The 22480-nt window shown below is 41.2% G+C and overlaps 1 protein-coding gene across 4 annotated transcripts in view; it reads left to right on the forward strand.

The window, feature by feature from the left end:
- The window catches only part of LOC137286568 (SAM and SH3 domain-containing protein 1-like), a 102229-nt gene that overhangs the window by 74232 nt on the left and 5517 nt on the right, over nt 1–22480 (forward strand). For 2 of the 4 annotated variants that reach the window (XM_067818493.1, XM_067818496.1), the window contains 11 exons: nt 1593–1646; nt 2716–2819; nt 9358–9411; nt 13263–13359; nt 13556–14145; nt 17935–18006; nt 19770–19883; nt 20384–20462; nt 20995–21143; nt 21290–21505; nt 22002–22152. In XM_067818493.1, coding sequence (XP_067674594.1) covers nt 1593–1646; nt 2716–2819; nt 9358–9411; nt 13263–13359; nt 13556–14145; nt 17935–18006; nt 19770–19883; nt 20384–20462; nt 20995–21143; nt 21290–21505; nt 22002–22152 — 1680 coding nt within the window. The remainder of the gene's footprint in view (nt 1–1592; nt 1647–2715; nt 2820–9357; nt 9412–13262; nt 13360–13555; nt 14146–17934; nt 18007–19769; nt 19884–20383; nt 20463–20994; nt 21144–21289; nt 21506–22001; nt 22153–22480) is intronic. The other 2 variants (XM_067818494.1, XM_067818497.1) reach the window with 2 other exon arrangements.

Genomic DNA, 22480 nt, shown 5'->3' on the forward strand with positions numbered 1-22480 from the left:
TGCTACAGCATCATGTGTTGATTCTAATTATCCACATATTACTGATCAGCACACTTCTGTCAATCTTGAAACCTGATCAGACATAGTTCAGTCACCAGGAGAGGGAAATGGTAGCGTGACAGGTTTTAGTATTGAAGAAGTAATTGTGGTGGGCCATAGCAGGATGCCTGACCACGGAGATTGTCCAAAATAAGGCCATCTCTGATCACACAGCAGTACAGGCTCATTTACCTGTCCAAAATAAGGCCATCTTTGATCACACAGCAATACAGGCCCATTTACCTGTCCAAAATAAGGCCATCTCTGATCACACAGCAATACAGGCCCAAATACCTGTCCAAAATAAGGCCGTCTCTGATCACACAGCAGTACAGGCTCATTTACCTGTCCAAAATAAGGCCATCTCTGATCACACAGCAATACAGGCCCATTTACCTGTCCAAAATAAGGCCATTTCTGATCACACAGCAATACAGGCTCATTTACTTGTCCAAAAAAAGGCCATCTCTGATCACACAGCAATACAGGCTCATTTACCTGTCCAAAAAAAGGCCATCTCTGATCACACAGCAATACAGGCTCATTTACCTGTCCAAAAAAAGGCCATCTCTGATCACACAGCAATACAGGCCCAAATACCTGTCCAAAATAAGGCCGTCTCTGATCACACAGCAGTACAGGCTCATTTACCTGTCCAAAATAAGGCCATCTCTGATCACACAGCAATACAGGCTCATTTACCTGTCCAAAAAAAGGCCATCTCTGATCACACAGCAATACAGGCCCAAATACCTGTCCAAAATAAGGCCGTCTCTGATCACACAGCAGTACAGGCTCATTTACCTGTCCAAAATAAGGCCATCTCTGATCACACAGCAATACAGGCCCATTTACCTGTCCAAAATAAGGCCATTTCTGATCACACAGCAATACAGGCTCATTTACTTGTCCAAAAAAAGGCCATCTCTGATCACACAGCAATACAGGCCCATTTACCTGTCCAAAATAAGGCCATTTCTGATCACACAGCAATACAGGCTCATTTACTTGTCCAAAATAAGGCCATCTCTGATCACACAGCAATACAGGCTCATTTACCTGTCCAAAAAAAGGCCATCTCTGATCACACAGCAGTACAGGCCCATTTACCTGTCCAAAATAAGGCCATTTCTGATCACACAGCAGTGCAGGCTCATTTACCTGTCCCTGATTATCAAACCAATGATTATGTTTGTGTCACCTGATCTTGCCCCGTATGTTACTTGTGATCATTTTGAGAAGGGATTTCTCAGTAATAATGTGCCAGTATGAGAAGTATCTTAAGTTGCTTATACTAGGCTGTTTCCTTAATTGATTCAAGGAGGAACATACTCCATCTTGCAAAGGCAATATGCTGAGAGTAAAACTTACCGTGAGATGAAGCTTTTGCAACATGTTCTGGGAATTTGTTTTATGTCTAGCAACCAGCTGAAACTTGTTGTATGCAATGTAAGACCATGACGATTAGGATGTTCTAACATTGCCACTGCATGCCACAAGTGTCACTACAAGTCGCCGTGACATCACACCTTAATGGAAGCTGTCTGTTTCAGGGAGCAGGGAGCAGGGCATAGTGGGAAACTACCACATGTATTGGGGATTTCAGAGTGAGTGAGGGACTTGGGTGATTTGGAAATAGTGCAGCCCTAGTGGCTGGGTGGGTTAAATTCGAAAGCCTGTAAAGTATGGCCTCTCTGTGTTTTAAGCAATGTAATAAATGCCTTTGTGAAAAAGGCACTGATATTTTCCTCATAGACTCATTCTCCCAGTGTTACGGTAAACCAAATGGTAGAAATATGAGGGCAGATGTAATGTTCTAACATTGTCCTTGTTGAGGAGTGACCTGTGGTATTTCCATCAATAAACACAGCCTAAATGGTAGATGCCCAATGCATGAACACAATCATGATAAGTGGTTTTAGTTTAGAAACATGTCTAGCTGTTCACCGTCCTAGCTGTTCACCGTCCTAGCTGTTCACCGTCCTAGCTGTGGGATTCTTTGTGGAACTTATCAGAAGCATATCTGCTGTTTGTAAGAGCAACTTGATTGTTAAGTGGTCAGACTGGATGGTCTGACTGGATGGTCCGACTGGATGGTCCGACTGGATGGTCCGACTGGATGGTCCGACTGGATGGTCCGACTGGATGGTCTGACTGGATGGTCCGACTGGATGGGCTGACTTAGATGATGGCATGCCATCATCCCAGAAGGATAGGATCATCTAGTGATAGGTCTCTAGTGCTGTCCTGTTTAACATGGTGTTAAAATTCTGACATTCAGTCAGGCACACATGATATTCTCTCTCGTGTAGTACGTTTTACTGTCAGAGTTACACAATATGTGGACATTAGTTTTGTCCATTTCAGCAGTTATAGTGGTGTTAGCATGAATATGTATATGTTGGAATATGAAACCACTGTGTGCTTGAATCTGTTCAATACATATTTGGAAACTTTTGTTCCTTGATAAACTGTCCACTTGTTTGTATGGAAATACACTATATTAAGAAATATGCTGATGAAAGGTTGAAGAGAATATTTGCATAACAGCTGTGGTATAATCCCAGGCTGATGGCTCAACATCAAGGAGGAGAATACGACCATTAACGCCTGCCAACACACACCAGATGGTTTAATGGAGAAACAAGGCATATGATGTATTAATTATCATTCCAGGAGACCTCCTGGCCTCTGATATCACCATGAGCGATGAAGACCGTATTGCCCTGATGGTGATGGTGAAGGAAGGCAAGATCTCTACAGAAACAGCTCTAGAGGTGGTGAGTTGTTATATGCCTGTGTATTTGCAGCTTTATTTGCTTCTTTGTGGTACTTCATTGTCAGTGTCATACTTTAGCGTGGTGAAAAATCAGTTTCTAGTCCATTTTCTGTGAAGTGATTTTGTGGCCTGACTGTTCTACCAGCTGATTACCGTGTTTTGGGCTTGAGTTCGTACATGGTGGCAGTATAGCATCAGCTTCTAGAGTAGCCAGTATTGCTGGATTCAGATGATGTGAAACAAACATTATATTATCATGACAGGATATGCAATAAAATGAATGGAACATTTGAGATCTTAGAAGATCTTCTTGGACAGGTTCACCGAAAATATTGTGTTTAACAGTAACACGTCTGTTGTGCTGAACTTGTTCTTGAGATTCGAACTGCTGCCCATAACCGATTTATTTGATAACAGGTTGATGTGGTATAACAATAATACTATATGCCATTTATTATGAAGCTTACATACTGGATTAAGCCCAACATGTCCTGCTTTGGGCTAAATCATATGATGCTATATTTCATGTAAGTGGCATTGGGGATTAATCACTTCTCCAACTAACGACCATCTGGCACTTACTGCTGCTTTAATATGCTTCCGCAACAGAACCTTTGATGTCATAGAAACATACACACACATGGGATATAGACGTTATGTAATGGTCTCAGTCATGGTTGATACAAGTTGATGAGGGACTGAAGAATAGTTCAGTCCTCGTGCTTATAACTGTTGAGAAGGAATGTTTAGTGTTGACACTATGGACATACTGCATGTGTACTGGGATGTTTAGTGTTGACACTATGGACATAGTGTACTGGGATGTTTAGTGTTGACACTATGGACACTGTGTACTTGGATGTTTAATGTTGATACTATGGACATGGTGTACTTGGATGTTTAATCTTGACACTTTGGACATACTCTGTGTGTAGTGGGATGTTTAGTGTTGACATTATGGACATAGTGTACTTGGATGTTTAGTCTTGACACTATGGACACGGTGTACTGGGATGTTTAGTGTTGATACTATGGACATAGTGTACAGGGATGTTTAGTGTTGATACTATGGACATGGTGTACTTGGATGTTTAATGTTGATACTATGGACATGGTGTACTTGGATGTTTAATCTTGACACTTTGGACATACTCTGTGTGTAGTGGGATGTTTAGTGTTGACATTATGGACATAGTGTACTTGGATGTTTAGTCTTGACACTATGGACACGGTGTACTGGGATGTTTAGTGTTGATACTATGGACACAGTGTACAGGGATGTTTAGTGTTGATACTATGGGCATACTCTGTGTGTACTTGGATGTTTTGTCTTGACACTATGGACATAATGTACTGGGATGTTTAGTGTTGACACTTTGAACATACTGTGTGTGTACTCGGATGTCTAGAATTCACACTATGGGCATACTCAGTGTAGTGATGAAACATCCCAGTACACTCAATCAGCAGCTTATCTTGAATAAACTGCTATATGGACTAGTTTGCCTCTTCCTACAAACAACTCCCTGCTTTGGATATTTAGTGTTTTCTTGTGTATGGTACTTTGAAAAGAGCTGTACCTTCAGTGGCTGATTCAGCTGATATATGGACAAACAAAAAAAACAAGTTACGTCCTACTTTTATGGACTTTTTATGCTCATTTTTTATACTCATGTGTCTGTCTGCAAGTTGACTCTTCAAATATTTTGGAAATGTGATTAATGTGTGCCTTATTATTTCAACAGTTGTCTTTGAGTGAGCTATTAAAACTATTTCTGGACAAGTATTGGCATTTTTGTCTGAAAAATATATGATTTGAATCCTTGCACCCAATGTGATGACCTAAGGCAGTATTTCTCAGTGATCAATACCACTTTGTATTTGAGCAGGGAGTATGTGTATAAGGGCTGATCCCATGGCGAGCCAGGGATTACGTTCAAGAATCAAAACTGAATAATGCCCTTTTACATGAGAAATTAACATCAAAGCAAGCAGAGGGGATATTTCAGATTTGGAGAGACAATAGAGTTGATCAATCCAAGACACCACATTAGAGCCTCAGACCAGTGGATTTACTCCCTACCCGCTCCTTTGTTCCATGCATAAAAACAGAGTTCAAGAAAAAAATTGAAGAGAGGCTTCGTTTTTCTGATTGGCCAAATCAATGAGAGGTCTGGATTTTGTGCAGTGTAAATTTTCATGGTTTCATGAAAGGTGGCAAATGTATTTATTCAGACGTATTGGTCCTCACAAGCTACTTAATAACTGAATTCGTTCTCCCTAGGGAAGACTGGCAGCAATTGATGTTGGAATTATATTGATGATATGATTCCCAAATGTTTGCCCAGAAAGTTGTTATATGCAGTTCCGATGTTCATGTTCTGTGTGGAACTGTCAGAAAATTAGCATGTGCTATTCTTGGAGCTAATGGATTATTGGATTTATATCTAAAGTAAACTTTCTTAGCGAAAAGGGTTTTTTACAGTTAGCAAATTCAATAAATCCAAATGCAAGAACTTGCTCAGGAAAGTTGTTTTTAAATATTGGTAATGATTTTCCTTTTTTTTCAGATCATGAATGATATTTATTTCACATTTCAGGAATTTGGGTGGGTTCAAGTTGTTTTCATCATAGAGTATTTGATGTAGGAAGGAGATTCTTGACAGAACATGCACAGGAAATCTGGTATAATTAATGTTCTACAAATACCTCCATTTGTCACATGCTGCAATGTTTTAAAAAATACCAAATTATACACGGTTGTTGAATGTTCAGCATCTGGATATATTTCTGAAATTATTCTTTGCTAATGGACACTACTTAAGAGCTTTGAAGACAGACATCAGAACTTCCCCGTAGATCCCCTTAGAGACAGTTTATGCTCAAGCCAATCAGTGTGTGCTATTGCTCCAGCAACAACAGCTTCACTTACCATTTCCATCTGTGCTTGGCGCCAACGGTGTATTTGTGCAATGTGACTGTCAACGCCTAGGTGCTTGCATACTCAGGTCTCTGCTGTTCACACAAGGGTGACGCCTTGAACATAGCAGTTAATGTGACAGGGTTCGGGGTTCATCACAGATGATGGTTGCATATCTACAAGAGCTGGAGTCTTGTAGAGAGATTTTTCAGTGTTTGAGTAAGATGGGTTTTACACAGTGTTGTACAGTATTCCTCTTATATCCTGGAGGAAAGCCTAAATTGATACTGGTTTCAGACAGTTGTCATTTTGGTAAAGCTGAGGAACACTTGTATGATGCTGTGATACATCATTATGGCCGACTGGGAGAGGCTTGTTCTCACCCTTCAGTGCAACTGTGCTGGTGCAAGTCTGACTTGTTTCCATCTTTCATGGATTCAATACGAATTGATGGATTATCCCTTGGTGAGACATATCAAATAACAAAAGAGATAGGGTTTGTAATAAAAGGTTACTCTGTTTTTGAAAAAGAAAATAAGCCATGGATTGTTTTTGTCTGGTCATATGAGAAAGTCAACGATTGATGATTCTGTCATCAAGGATGGCATTATCTGTGGAAATGCTGTGTTTAGGTCTTGAATCTTCTTTACAAGACAGATACAGCCCTTACACAGTATTTTAGGTTAGTATTAAAGTTTCAGTGATTTATGAAGGAGCCATAGAATTATGCATTTGATGTGCAAAGTGTTGTCCAGTAATACCTCCCTGCCTCCAGCATTTTCTGTCTGCCCATAGCCCTACCATATTAACCTGTTTCCTTGCTCTGTGCCTACACCTGTCACTGTATGCCTACACCCTTCAATACGAGTGTCTGTGCCTACATCACTTACAACAAGACTGTCAACCTACACCCTTCAGTGCAAACCTCTATGTTGACACCACTCGGTGCAGGGCTTTCTGTCTACACCCTTCAATGCAAACCTCTATGTAGACACCATTTGGTGCAGGGCTTTCTGTCTACACCCTTTAATGCAAACCTCTATGTAGACACCACTCGGTGCAGGGCTTTCTGTCTACACCCTTCAGTGCAAACCTCTATGTAGACACCACTCGGTGCAGGGCTTTCTGTCTACACCCTTCAGTACAGACATCTGCACTTCCGCCACTTACTACAAGACTGTCAGCCTCCACCCTTCAGTGCAGACCCTTGTGCTTACTCATTACACAGCTGTCTGCATCGACCCCTCAGGCCGCTGTGCCTACACCCCTAAATGCAAACCTCTCTGCCTACTTTCCTCATTACAGGTCTGTGCCTACACCCCTCATTGCAAACCTCTCTGCCTACATCCCTCATTGCAAACCTCTCTGCCTACACCCCTCATTGCAGGTCTCTGTGCCTACCTCCTTCATTGCAAACCTCTGTGCCTACACCCCTCATTGCAAACCTCTCTGCCTACACCCCTCATTGCAAACGTCTCTGCCTACACCCCTCATTGCAGGTCTCTGTGCCTACACCCCTCATTGCAGGTCTCTGTGCCTACATCCCTCATTGCAAACCTCTCTGCCAACACCCCTCTTTGCAGGTCTCTGTGCCTACAAACCTCATTGCAAACGTCTCTGCCTACATCCCTCATTGCAGGTCTCTGTACCTACACTGCTCAAGGCAAGGCTGTCTGCCATAAAAACACATGTGCAAGCTAGATCCGTCACCACACACATTACCTCGACAGAAAGACCCTTAGAAGCATGTTTGTCATAGACATGGTGTTATTTGTGAAGATTCCTTTGCTGCCACCATGTGTTACTAATGTGGGGGTGACAGATCTAATAACAGGCAACAAGCAGCCCCAAACACTTCACTAAAACTACCAGATGTTCTTTGTTGCCCAGATTGTTCACCGCCTACTCAAAGTTCAGTCTATGTCTTCAAACTGCTTGTGCAAATCTGACTTTTGTTTTAAATCTGGTTGTGTGCCTTGTCACAGCCAAATAACAGTAGAAATATCTGCTCTTCCTGGCAACCAGCATAACTTGAATTCTTTGCCATTTTGCAGCATTTCTTGCCATTAAAGCTCAGGCTCAAATGAACACAAATTTCTTTTCATTTGTTCTCAGTTTTACTATCCATTAATGTACATTCATACCCATTTCACTACTATTTTCCATTCAGTAATCAGTTGAATTTGGTTCCAATGGATACCTTTTCTGAAGTATTTATGTTCTACATGTATAAGTCTGCAAATTTATGATTCTTACATCCAAAATACATCCACCCCTTTTATCCACTGATAGGACACAACATTGCAGTCTGACCGATAAGACTATGGACCCCTAAAGACTATCTCCCAATATATGATGTATAACATTGATATGCCACACCACTGCAGCCCAACAACCTATGTGTAACATGATAGGCCACAACACTGCAGTCCTTGAATGAACAGGAAACAGACTATGACCCTTAAAGACTACCAAGCTATGGCTCCCTTGAGGTTGTCCCACCATGCAGGATAGCTGTGACATTCTGAGCTGTCCTCACATGTGGCTGATATCCAGGATCTGAATTCTCTCAACACCCACATTATGCAACATTTAACACAACTTCAAGTTACAGGAGATATAATTTTGGGTGTAATCTGATTCTGGGAAGCTTTGGGTTGCCAGGCCAAGGATTCTAACAGGGAAGGCATGTGATTGTGACACACAAAGTGTTAGTGTGTCATGACTCACAGTGCCGACTTAGACACATAAACAACACACATTCCTGGGGGCACGGTGGCCTTGCTCTCTGAGGCAACTCAACTTGGGCTCTGGTGGGATTCCATGAAAGAATCATCCTAGGCAACACAGGCTGCTTTAGCCTTGCCCCCAGACTCTACTGAATGATAGGTTCAGGGATGTATCAGAATAATTGGTTCAATAGACTTTGGACTTCAGTCAAAAGGGACAACCTATTTATGAAAGTCTAGGAACTATGATCTAAAATTATTATCATTGTCGTAGAAACATGTGCTTATTGAACACATCATGAAAGAAACAGATCAATGGATCATATTATCAAGCTCACTTACTTGGTACATTGATTGTCATCATACCCCAGTGGGATAGTTTCACGCTCGTACCAGTCACCAGACTGTCTTGCGCAGACATGATCATGTACAAGCTACATTCATGTACAATATACAAGCTACATTCATGTAGCTTGCATAATGTGGTCTTAGCACAACACAAATTCAGTACTCAGGGATATGTCTATATTTGCAAAGATTGGATCCTGTTTTCGTTAAGTAGAGCTAAGGGGATTATTTTACTTAATATTTCAACAGGGACTTCCAACTTTCTTAGCACTGAGATCTCTTTGTGGAATGACTGCTGATGATGGTTAGCTGGATTGTGTCCCTTAGCTTCACTATATGTGTACTAATTCACCTACAGGCATTTCTTCCCACTGTCAGCTGTGCTGCCATATGGCTGAAATAATGTGTTCTCATCGCTACTATGACACTGGAAACTTGAGGGTAGTAGCTGGTTGTGAATAATCACAAGATGTTGTGGTTCACATGTCACATGCATACAGCTTGCTTGATACGCAGTACATTACTATTTCATCTTGTTCAAGGTGAAGAGATTTGAAGATGACAAGAGAGCTGATGAAGTGAAGGAAAACCGCCTGGTAGGTTACCTCGTTACCATAGTTACATGACTACAAACTTAGGAGGCGAAATAAGCCCCATGTACCCCATTGTTGGAACATGTGTGTATGAAAAGGTGACTTGATATGGCATGTGTGTTTGATGCATCAGTCACATACGTCACCCATTGGTGTGCCAGTTATTACTGTCATCCTTTGTGCGGCTACCGTGGCTGTAATATCACTGGGTGTGACTGTAAACAGCAAACAACAGTCACACAAATCATTACCTGGGCGTCCTACAGCTGATGCTGATGCAATATACGAAGAACTTAACTGATAATAGTCATGGAGAACAGACAATTGTTTTAATAAGATGTACCATACGAACATACGACTTGATGTGACTAATTTTCCACTTGCCCTGATTTTATGACACAATGTTTAATGTTAATGTTTACTGGACTATTTATAGAATAGTGATAAACTTCAAAGAATGATACCCCTAAAATATTATTATTGTGAAATGTAATAGCTACAAGTTCATTTGCTGTTTAAAACCCTAAGTGGAAATTATCTAGTAGTCCACAGACAAGTATTGTGCCATTATTTGATTGCCTGAAATGAAAACTGACTTGTCCTGGGCGCTGGGCGATGGGATTTTTTAACCACTGAGCCATGAGTAATGTCATCTTATTGTACACATTTGTCTTCTTAATTGATTGTAGGCCATTGTGGTCGTCATTTTGAATTGACTTATTTCTACCTTCTACCAAATCTTAATTCTTGTTGTTAGCTACCTGAGAGAAGGTGACCTGAACCACAAGTTGTAGCTACATCATGTGAAAAACAAATTGCCTGCTTTTGAATTTGGTGCTAGGACATTTTCCTGTTTTAGATAATGCTCCAATGAATTTATATGTTTTAAAAATAAAATTCATTTGTACTTTGTACTTAAAATGTGTATGCAATCAGACTTGATCTTGTGACAATTTTGCCGGAATATTGACTCAAAACCCTACTCATCTCACCAAATCTAAACTCACTCTCTTAATTCACGTTTACTAATTTAAATATGTTTCCAAGTTAATGTAGTTCAACAGGACATGATTTTAGTAGATTCTGTTTAATGAAATGGATTTAAGCTGGCACTGAAGATTGAATGTGTAGGTCATATAACATTTCAGTATCAGAGGAGAAAGGCAGGAATGTCTCATTGGACATCTTTAGGCATTTGAATTAATATGAGAACAGATGAAAAATTTGACTCCATGGTAATATCAACTGTCAGGGCTTCTTGCATGAGTCATGATAGTTTTAATCTGGTAGTTTTAGATTTTTCCTGACTTTATTAAATGTACGTTCAATCATGTTCCCCGTGTTGATTCTTGAGTCATCCATTGATCATAGATTTGGAGATGATCAGCTAGGAAAACTCCTGCAGGCAGCCTACGGGGATCAGGTGTCGCTTCACGCTGCCTGTTGCTCATGCAACAACCAAACACAGTTGTCAGGGGAATGTCCCCTCGCAATCAAAACTGTCAATTATTGCAGGAGACGTGCAGATCAAACATTTCTAATTCCATCTCATTACTCAGTGTAAATGGTGGCCATCTCCATGTTATTCATGCTCCAAATCAGGAAGGATTGGTGCAGAAAGCCATTACAAGCTATTTCACATGCCATTCACCTTAGGGAGGGCTGTATTTTTTTAGTCATAATGATCAGTTGTCAAGGAAGTATCACAATCAATTTATTATGAATGATTTTGCTGGTTGGTCACTGAGTGAGTTGTTAGAAAAGTGTTGTGGTGAATATGATAGAGCCAATTTAACCCTGATACCATGGCCTCAGAAAGATAATGTTATTCCAAGGGCCTGGAGGTTAGCCTATTCTCTTCAGGGAATTCCATTCAGTTTTATCTTGATCTGCTGTGAGATTCAGAACTAGATGACAAGCCCCTGTTTGTTTTTGCTGGCCATTATTGGTTTAATGCAGTAATATCTCAGCTGCCAGATTCTATCAACATTTAGCCAAAGTTTCCTTTGATCAAAATTTTAGTAATTTTTGTGAATTGATGCAATTGAAGACTTCTTCTTCCTAAAGAAAATTGTTCCTATAGGGAGGTGCAAGACACTTTCATTGATTAATGCAAACTTTATTTAATTCAAGATTCAAGTTAAATATGACATTCTTCACAGCACAGGCAGAAACTTGGCTTTCACACAAGGGTCAATAAAACACACATTTATTCAAGGACATAGAATTAGATTATGTGGAATGAAAATTGGAAACAATTTAAGTTGGGCATTTCTTTATGGGCAGTACAGTGTTTAGTTTCCTGGTGTGATGCAGTTGGAAAACAAAAAATAATATTTTGTGACTATAGATAACAGTTGTGGTCACTTCTGAGATTAAGTCTGCCAGTCCTCACCTCAATTGTGACTAGTGGTTTAATTAATGTAACTATAATAGGGAGAAAACCAGGAGGCCCGTCAGATTTTCTTGAGTCTCAGAACTAACTTGTTAGGCATGAAAATTTATGTGAGTGAGGCATGAGACATTTTCCCATGAAGACATTTAATGATTGTTAATAAGAAGTAGGGATATCCTGTCGGTTACAAAGATGTCTGACTGCCATGATTAACTGCATTAGAGCATAGGATAATTCTTGTATTGTGATTGAACTAAGCTTGTGTTAGAGCATAGGATAATTCTTGTAATTGTGATTGAGCTAATCCTGTGTTAAAGCATAGGATAATTCTTGCATTGTGATTGAGTTAAGTCTCTGTTAAAGCATAGGATAATTATTGCATTGTGATTGAGTTAAGTCTCTGTTAAAGCATAGGATAATTATTGCATTGTGATTGAACTAAGTCTCTGTTAAAACATAGGATAATTCTTGTATTGTGATTGAGCTAAGCCTTTGTTAGAACATATGATAATTCTTGTATTGTGATTGAGCTAAGCCTTTCTTAGAGCATCGGATAATTCTTGTATTGTGATTAAGCTAAGCCTGTGTCAAAGCATAGGATAATTCTCATATTGTGATTGAGCTAAGCCTTTGTTAGAGTATAGGATAATTCTTGTATTGTGATTGAACTAAGGCTTTGTTACAGCATAGGATAATTCTTGTATTGTGATTAAGCTAAGCCCCTGTTCAAGCATAGGATAATTCTTGTATTGTGACTGAGCTAAGCCTGTGTTAACGCATAGGATAATTCTTGTATTGTGATTGAGCTAAGCCCCTGTTCAAGCATAGGATAATTCTTGTATTGTGACTGAGCTAAGCCTGTGTTAAAGCATAGGATAACTCTTATGTTGTGATTGGTATAAGTTTGTGTTAGAGCATAGACTAATTCTAGTGCTGCAGTTGCTTCCTAATATGGGTGCTTTATTGGTACTGTTAGATATGGCTTACTCTATATGTGTTTATGTTTCTTTAGGTATAAGTATGACAAATCATATACTGCTCAAAAGATGTAAAGGGTCACCAATGTCTTCATATTACCATACCTGTCAGATATGAAAGGATCAGTAGGTCTTTGACCTCTTTTGAGTAGTATATGACGTGTTTATGGATTCTTGGTATTAACCAAACAGCACTAGAGTAGTGTTAGTTTGACAAAGGGTGGACTAATCCCCATGTTGTTGACTGATACAGTAACATCTTGTGTCATACCGAGTAAACACATGTAGTACGTCAAGAGGGTTTCAGGAACTCATGTATATTTCTCTTGTGAAAAATTGAATGTGAACCTTGATTATTTTCTGAGTGAATACAGATGGCTGAACTGTGATTTGAACCTGGTTGGATAGAATGTTTAGGAATTGGTAAGTTTATGTTTTATGTAGTTTTCTGTCAAATAGTTTGCCAATTTGTTCTCTTTCAGTTGGATCCATCAGCATCCCGGAAAGGTGGGAAAGATAAGAAGAAAAAGGCAGGCACTGGAGGGAAGCCAACCAAATCGCACTCAGCCGTGTATACTGGTATGAAAATTTAACCCTCTTGTCTCACTATAGCCCCTGTGATTAGGTTAGAAGGAGTCTCCAGAATCTCGTGCTTGTTATAACAGATGACTAACAGGACACATGTCATTGATTATTCATGTATCCATGTATAGGAATGAGGTTTGGTTTCTTTGCTGTTTGATTCATGTTTGTGACAATATTCTGTTAATTCCAGATGAAGCACCCAAGTGTCATGTCTGCAAACATTTAATGCTCAACCAGGACTACGAACTACCCCTTCCACCACCACCAACTGATGGCCAGCCGCTGTATGAGTGTTGTCGGCACCGACGAGTGCACAGTGTTGGCCACATAGACTTTCCACAGCATCTACATTCCCCGCCATTTGTGCGAGCATTTTCGTGTTCACCCACCCGCAACGCCAACCAGTCTTCAGTGGTGAGTTCTGCAGGACCGACTCATAGCAGACTGTACTCCCCAATACTGTCACAGGCACCCAGGATACCCCCAGTTACTTCTCAGGCAGGCATACCTCAGGGAGTGGAGAATCTCAAAGAAAGGCTCTCAGGAAAACCACAAATATTCCTTCACAAAACCCCATCAAGGACATCTTTATTGTCCTCCGAGTCGGACCATTCTATGGAGTGTACATCACATGCCCAACTCAAGTCAGATGCTGTGACCACGCGTAATGATGACACGAACTATTGTAGTACGAACTCTACTGTGTCCATGAGTTCTGATAACTCTCCAGCTCAAGGGAGGAAGAAAAGTGAAAATGCTGTGAAAGCTAAAGGTCATAGGGTAAGGATCTGGAAATACTGTTACACTTCTGATTGCAGCAATATTTTTTTGTGGTTTACTTCACATGGCTGACTGACTTGGTGAAGGAGTGGGTCTAGCTCATCTTTGGTCAGTACTTGGTTGTATGACAGAGTATCAGTTTGAGACATTGGTTTAGGTCTTGGATACTTACACCTCTGGTGAAACACACGCATTGTGCTGACATCTGCTGGATGGAAAAAAAATAAGAGATCACATTAAAGCACACGTTCCTATTTTTTGTCAAGGTAAATATACAAGCTTAGTATGACATTGTGAAGAAACGTGGAAAAAATAAAGGAACACTTGTTCTTTCATGTGATACCTTATTTTTTCCCTCAGTATATCTAAGAGCAATCGGGGCAAACCGAGATCAGAAGCAGGAACATAGGTTGCTGGCATGCCTAAGGGAGGCAAGTCAGCACATCAAACAACTCCAAAACAGGCATCTGTCCAGTCCGGCAAGTTGTCAACACCGGCATAAAATCTGAGTCCCGTCTGTGAATAGTCCGTCATGTTGTCTAAACTGGATTATTTCTTCAGTCCCGATGAGTGCCGGTTTAGACAGCTTCCACTGTGTTATTTATTGCCACATCAGTTGTTGACTGGGTCTAGGTGGTCACAGAGTCTTCTGAATCTGGTCAGAAAATCATTGGATTCCTACTCAAGGCTTAATTGTTTTACATATGTCTTGGTGAAGATGGAATTTTGCTGATTGACAATACTGGTGAACTTTCTCAAAAAAACACTCACAGTGTCAGTTGGCTTGCAGAATAGATGGCTGCAAAAGAATGGAGGCCATCTTGGAAGCATCATGTGTCACATGAGTTGCTGCAGTTAGAAATGAGTGAGACCAAATGTGGACTACTCTATACATGAACCAATGTGATTTCAAAGTTGGTCATATATGAACCCTTAGTTTCCAGTCTTTGCTTCCATGGGACCTGTATGCCCTTAGTATCTTTTAGTACCAAATATGAAAACTCGGCATACTGATATTTCCTGATGCTCATGTCTGCCTTCTCAAGATTCACATCAGTGATCTGCCCAACATGGCAGTTACACTTATTGAAGAGCAAGACATCACATGTTAAAAATAAGGTAGACTCTCCCCGTAGTTATGAATGAGACAGATTGCTTTGCGGATGTCCTAGGTTTGCTTTTATTCATGAAACAAATTACAAAAACATCTTTGATAATTGCTTTCCTATGTGAGCGTTTTCCTGAGTTACATGAAGCAGTGTATCATGCAAAGGGAGAAGACAGCAAGCAAGTCATGTCTATAAATCCCTATAGTTTCCATTAGAGATGAAGCTGTCGGGAGAAGAGATCAGGCTGCTGAGGACAAGTCGAGCAGAGCTTCTGAATAGACAAAACACATTTATTTGTTCCCATTCAAACTAGCAATATACCAAATGAAGCTAAAGTTCAAATCCATTATTACTGGAAATAAAATTTCATGTGTGCTATTCTTGGATGGGTACAAGAGTCCTATCTCCTCCAGACAGAATTATTGATGCTTGTAATCTAAACGCATCTGCATCACATAACTAATGTGACAGAGCTTGAACTTTGTCAGATGGCAACAAATTGTTTCACTTTGACAATCTTAGATCCTCTTTTGACCTTTCCTGATAACTCAGCATGCAATTTTTATACCTTCATTGTGAATCATGGAACCGTATCATGTTGTGAATTGATATTTTTGTCGAAGCGATTATGTGGTTGTTCCCAATCTGTTTTGAACGTCATTTTGACGTCAACTGCATATATTCTTGATTAATAACCTGTGTGGGTTTCTCCCTTGGCGGAGCTGCAGACATGGGGCTAGCAGATAGAGATTGAAGCCACAGTTCGTGAAAGTGCTCACATATCCAGTATTAATGTGGAGACAGTGCTGAGAGCTTTCATGGCCAGTGACGTACTCAGATGGCATGTTCTTGTTGCGATGATCAGCTCGGTAACTCCCTCCATATACTCTGAGATTTAGTCTTTGGAGAATATTTTCCTGTCGAAAAAGTGTCTTTTAGTTTATTTTGAGATCAAAAGCTGAACGGAAAAAAGAATGTGTTCCTTTTATGTACAGTTTTCAGTGTCTGTGGGGAGGTAGAGTGCAGCTGGTCCTCCCAGTACGGATTGCAGCTCAGTTCAAGGTTGTTCAGATGACAGTAGTCCCTGCTTGGTGTGAATATTATGCACTGAATTACCATCAAGAATGGTTGGGTCATCTCTTGTTGTCAGATGTACAGTTTGGACCTCACACATGCCCTCTTAGTCAGAGGTGACCTTACCCAGGTGTAGCGTTCACACCTCACAAATGCCCCTGTAATGAAATGTGACCTTAGCCAGGAGTAGAATTTAGACAAATGCCCTTGTAGTCAGCTGTGCCCTTACCTAGGTGTAGAGTTTGGACCCCACACTTGCCCTTGTAGTCAGATGTGACCTTTCTCAGATGTAGAGTCTGAACCTCACACATGCCCTTGTAGTCAGATGTGACCTTACCCAGATGTAGAGTCCGGACCTCACACATGCCCTTGTCAGCTGTGCCCTTACCTACGTGTAGAGTTTGGAGCCCACACATGCCCTTGTAGCCAGATGTGACCTTACTCAGATGTAGAGTTTGGACCTCACACATGCCCTTGTAGTCAGATGTGTAGTTAGGACCTCACACATGCCCTTGTAGTCAGATGTGGAGTTTGGACCTCACACATGCCCTTTTAATCAGATGTAGAGTTTGGACCTCACACGTCCTTGTAGTGGTCTCCAGATCCTGTTTAGAGGTTTGAAACTCTCTCAAACTCTTTATTCAGAGGTTGCCTCAGTCTCCCCTTGGACGTGGAGACTATAGGCTAACATTCTAACATTAGGCTTACATGTTGGTTCAGAATGTCTACTTTCCACCCAAACACTCACTCAGTCAACCAGATTACTCAATCACTCTAACTCACTCACCCTGACTAAGTGACCCATCACCTTTTGAGAATCTCTTACCGATTGAGCTTGCTTAAAGTCATTCATGTGATTTCTGCACCCTGTTTTATGGGAGGGCATCACAAGAGACTCGCAACAACACAGGCCCTCATGCCAGTCATGCTGTAATTTCTGTCCCATGTTCTTTGGGAGGTCTGTACATGTAAGGGACCAGCTCCTGCAATGCAGACACTGGTATCACACAGTTTAAGAGAGAATTTTTCTCCAATTGGCAGCCAAGGAGTAGAGATATTATTCAAGTAGCAACATAGGTGCCTAATGACTTGGAATAGGCAGCACTCAGACGGGAACGCTTTTGTGAAGAGTCTGCAATTTCCCTTTGAAGTCAGTATTGATTTTCAGCCAGATAAGCTATTTATCAAGGTCTACTCAACCTTCATTATTTGTGGTCCTTTTCTGCTGATGTTGATGTACGGACAGGTGACTCTGGTAGAGCGCACAGTCATGTAGTGATCCGGCATCCGATGTACAAAAGGACAGCATATAGATATGTAATATGCAGAAAAGCCATGCTTGATCTGTTCTATATGAAGGCATCAAATGGTGCAAAAATGTGGAGATTTTTGTATTGTTAGATATTGGTAGGATGTTTACTTTGATGTGCTTTCATGGACATCTGAATTTGTTTTTTTATCGGCTGTGCAAGTAGTTATTTTTATTTTTAGAGTATGTGTGTTATTCTGTGAAATTATTTTGTAATGTAGACTGACTGAAGATGGAAGTTGTGCGTACATATTTGTATGATAACATATGATCACTGTGATCATTAATGTGTTTCAGTGGCATCGGAGCGCCAGTTACAGCACAGGGGATGATGGGATATCTTCGGAGAATGACGATCATGATGATGCAGTAAGTAATAACACACAAACACAGCCCTGATGCTGCTGGAATATTCTGAAATTCACTGATTAATTGTTCAGTTCTCCATTGTGGATTCCACACCAGGAGGATTATTCATGCTAAAGGTACAGGGCTTGAAAGGTTTGTTCTCTTAAAGAATTGCCTTGATGAAAGAAGTGAGTGCAGCAATGGACGCTAGAGAGTAATGAGCCTAGCCCTGCACCAGTATAGCTACCCGAGTAGAGTCTGCCTCTGCAGCATGGGATAGGAGGTGTAAATATGGATGTACTCTGTGTGTATTGGAACAGAGGCTCCCGGTGAAAGCGTGATCACAGAAGAAGATCCATTAAATGATGGCGATCTTCTGTCAAGAAGAGAAGATGAGCTGGCGACTGCCGAGGGAGACAGGGGGCAAACATGGTGTAGCAGGCCACTTGTTCTCGGGGGCGCCATATTGATTGCTTCCAAAGTCAATTATACAAATACTTTAGAAAGGACCAATCAATGATGCACGGATTAATGGACAATTGCTCTGTCTGGCTTTTTTTTTGCTTGACTGAACTCTACATGACTTTTTGAGAAAGATGTTCTATGGTTTTGTTATTGGTGGATTATATAGAGAGATCAGAGAACAGACAGTATTATGTAAACCTGAAGGATATTGCCCTGTAGACAAAAATTGCAGTTAAAAACTTTTGTTGGGCCACAAATGGAGCATGTACAATAGGATGATTACTGATGTTTGATTACAAAGCCAAAATTGGAATGCAGTTTGCAGAAGTTAGTTTTTGAAAAGGAACATTTCCCCAGGGAAATGCTGACTGTAGGTTTATTGAATTCACTAACATGAAATTGAGATTCAGCAATTGCGTTTTCAGGCATGTGAAATAAATGTTGAATACAAGGTGATATTGTCAGTAATTACAGCATTGTTGGTCATGGATATGGCATGGAGAAGTGCTCACTTGGTCTCTGCATGTCTCCGTAAATTTGATCTTGTAATCAGTCAGCTAATTCAGTGCTCATCAACAAGCTCATCAAATGCCAACTCAGCACAATTTCTGCTGCATCAGCAGTTATTCAGCTGCACAACCTTTGGAGAGGATGTTGTTTTTTGTGAAAGGAATCACCACAATACCAGCCTCAGCTGACATGCAAAGCATTAACCTTGCTCTCTGAGGCCACAGTGACACACTGGATCACAATTCTCAGCTGCAGGCTGGTCGCTTCTTCAGGGATCACTGATACAAAAAAATCTGTACCTTAGCCTTTATGGCAAAATGTGAACGTAAGGCCCTTGAATCCCCACAGAGGCATTGTAAGGTCACATCAGGGAAAGCGGTTGAAGCATTTGCCCGTCATACTGAAGTCCTGTGTTTAGTTCTCTGCATGGGCACGAGGTGTGAAACCCTTTTGTCGTGTCTTCACAGCATCATATTGCTGGTGTATTTCACAGTGATTAAAACCTCCTACACTTCAACTGGAACATACTCTTGTCGTAGTGACATTTCCAGGAATACAGTATGTACTGACTGGTATACTGCTGAGTGTGACAGTTAATAGAAAACTACAGAAGATACTGTCCTGTCTTGTGATAATGGCAACTTGGTTCACTTTTGAGTTGATTTCATATAATCCATGAAATATACTCAGTCTTCGTTGGTACGCTACGTCTGGAAAGATGCTGTGACACATGTTGCTCTGCATGTCTGACAAGGGTCCTAGTTTGATAATGCTGGCTGCTTCATCTGACATGTTCTAATTTGTTTCAGCATCTCCTGGGTGCTGTGAGTCGGGATGTGTGTCGTAATGGTGGCAAGCTGAGTGGCCGACTCCGGGACATGAAGAACAAGGTGCTTAAGGGAAGAGAAGGCCACGCAGCAGAGGTGAGAACAGCAGGTGTTTGCCGTCGGGTGGATTGGAACTGTGGGCATCCATTTGTGCCTCAGTATGCATTCAATTGACATTTATTGGTACACCAACAAATTTTCAGTAGGTATTTACAACATGTGAAGATTATTTCTGGTGTCCTCTGTCACAATATTGCTGTTATCAGTTATCAGAAATAGACGATCCTACTGCTTGTGAGAATTTATTTTGTTGCTGGATTGACATGCTACCTACGTATTGCAAGAGGAGCCTTTGCAGAGTGACATGCTACCTACGTATTGCAAGAGGAGCCTTTGCAGAGTGACATGCTACCTACGTATTGCAAGAGGAGCCTTTGCAGAGTGACATGCTACCTACGTATTGCAAGAGGAGCCTTTGCAGAGTGACATGCTACCTACGTATTGCAGAGTGAAATGCTGCTGGAAATGAAGTTAACATACCCCTCATAACAAGATGTTACAGAGGTATTGTGCTGACATAGAATTTTCTGTTTCAGTTGGACTTCAGGACAGCTCAGATAGTTCACCGGCCACCACTAAGAAGAGAGAACTCCTATGGAGGGACAAAGTCACCAAGTAAGACATCCCACCTTCAATAGTTGAACACAACTTGTAGCTCAGTAATTTCACCAACTGACTGATAATGATAATGATGTCCTCCTCGATGGAATTCTGCACGGTGCTTCAACCAAAATCGATATACTTCTATGTTAGGCGGGTAAAGTACAAGCAGGAAAAATCAGCAGAGCCTTTAAGGAAACCTAGGTAGATCATGTCCCCAATATCCTCTCACTTAAGCCTGCAGAGACGGGGGCAATAAATGGGTGACAATAACACACAGCATTGGTCTTATGGTCTAGGGGAGATAACTCTATGACACAGGCCTTCAGTGTCATGTATTGTCTCTGATTTAGAAACACAAAGCCATTGCTTGAATTATTGACTTTGCTTCTGCTGTGTGTGCATGTTTGTTTAATGACGTAGATGGAGTGGAATACTTTGAATGAAACACTGATTTTTCTCAGTGATTACTTTAAGTTGAAGGTTCTAGTAAAGGAATTTCACAATTTGCAACTTGACAATTAATGTTTGTGTTCATCACTTCCAGTCTACAACAGCCACAGCCCAGTTGTCTCCCAACCCCAAGTTGCATCCACACCAGACAGGCCAGTGTATGCCACAGCCCCTATCCTGGGGCGTGCCCGTGTCCACACAGACTTTGACCCCCAGTGGAGGGAGGATTTCCTTCCCCTGAAGGTGAGCTTCCTTTAACTGTTCTAAACTAGCTGGACAGTTTCCATCAGTGTCTGTTTTTTAATCAAGCAGAAATATTTGAATATAGATTTTTTATTAGGATTGGAGCTTTTGGAGATCTGTAAATATGTGCTTTCTGTATATTCCAGAGAGGTGATGTGGTCAATATCATCAGTATGGGTCACTCTGGAATCTGGAGGGGCGTCCTTAATGGGAGAGTGGGTAACTTCAAGTTCGCCCATGTGGATGTGCTTGGAGATGATTGGCTGAAGACACAGCGCAAGGAGAAACAGTTACGGCGTCATAACTCCCGCAAGTCAAAGCCCAAGTCTGTGGAGGAACTTATGCAGAGAATTGGCCTGGAGGTTGGTGAATGTTACCAGTGTGATGTGCATACTGACCAGTGCTTTCCTCGTATCACTATGGCCACTGTTTTGATAGCCAGTATATGGATGTCAGCTACAACCATCATAGCCCTCAGTCTGAGTCCTGTTCTACAGACTGTAAACCTAGGTTGGATTCCTCAAACAGTTTTGGACCATGAACCAAAATTTTGACCTCCACTAGTGTGATGTTACTGGGTTGATATCAGATGGAGCATAAACCATTTTCTTTCTCGTGAACTCATACCAGGGCCCTGTTTCACAAAGCTCTCGTAAGCCTAAGACCTCGTAAGTTTTATCGTAGCCATTGTGCCTCCTATGTTGTAACACATGAGCTACGGATACTACGCGAAACGTTACGAGATCTTAGGCTTACGAGAGCTTTGTGAAACGGGGCCCAGGTCCATGCTTAATGCTATGTGCAGTATAGCTAGAACTTGGGTAGAGTGCTCTTATGGTTACATCTGTCACTTTTCAGCACCTTACCAGTCTTTTCATGCTGAATGGATTTGAGATGTTGGAGACTTTCTCAGAGCTGGATGAGGATGACTTGAACACTCTCAACATCACTGATCCTGAGCAAAAGGCCAAGCTCCTGACAGCAGCTGAACTACTGAACGACTGTGATTGTAAGTTGAAGGTTGGAGATTGTGGATTTCAGTCCATGAAGCACAGTGGTGTAGTGGTTAGCAAGCTGGCTTCTCACGCTATAGGTGTGAGTTTGAATCCTGGGCGAGACACCAAAAGTTTGTGACCTGAGTCTCCTCCTGTGTTGTGTCCCTGGGCAAGGCACTTCATCCACACTGCATGCAGTCCACCTGGCTGTTTAAAAGGGTACCTGAGAAAAGCAGATGTAAAGACTTATAAAGTCAAGAAAACCACTTAGTTGTGGCTTTGAAAGAACAATTCTGTAACAATATAACACCAGATAACAGCACTGTGTTCGTTTGTAAGCAC

The sequence above is a fragment of the Haliotis asinina genome, chromosome 6 (assembly GCF_037392515.1).
Source record: "Haliotis asinina isolate JCU_RB_2024 chromosome 6, JCU_Hal_asi_v2, whole genome shotgun sequence".
In the NCBI taxonomy this organism is placed as follows: domain Eukaryota; kingdom Metazoa; phylum Mollusca; class Gastropoda; order Lepetellida; family Haliotidae; genus Haliotis; species Haliotis asinina.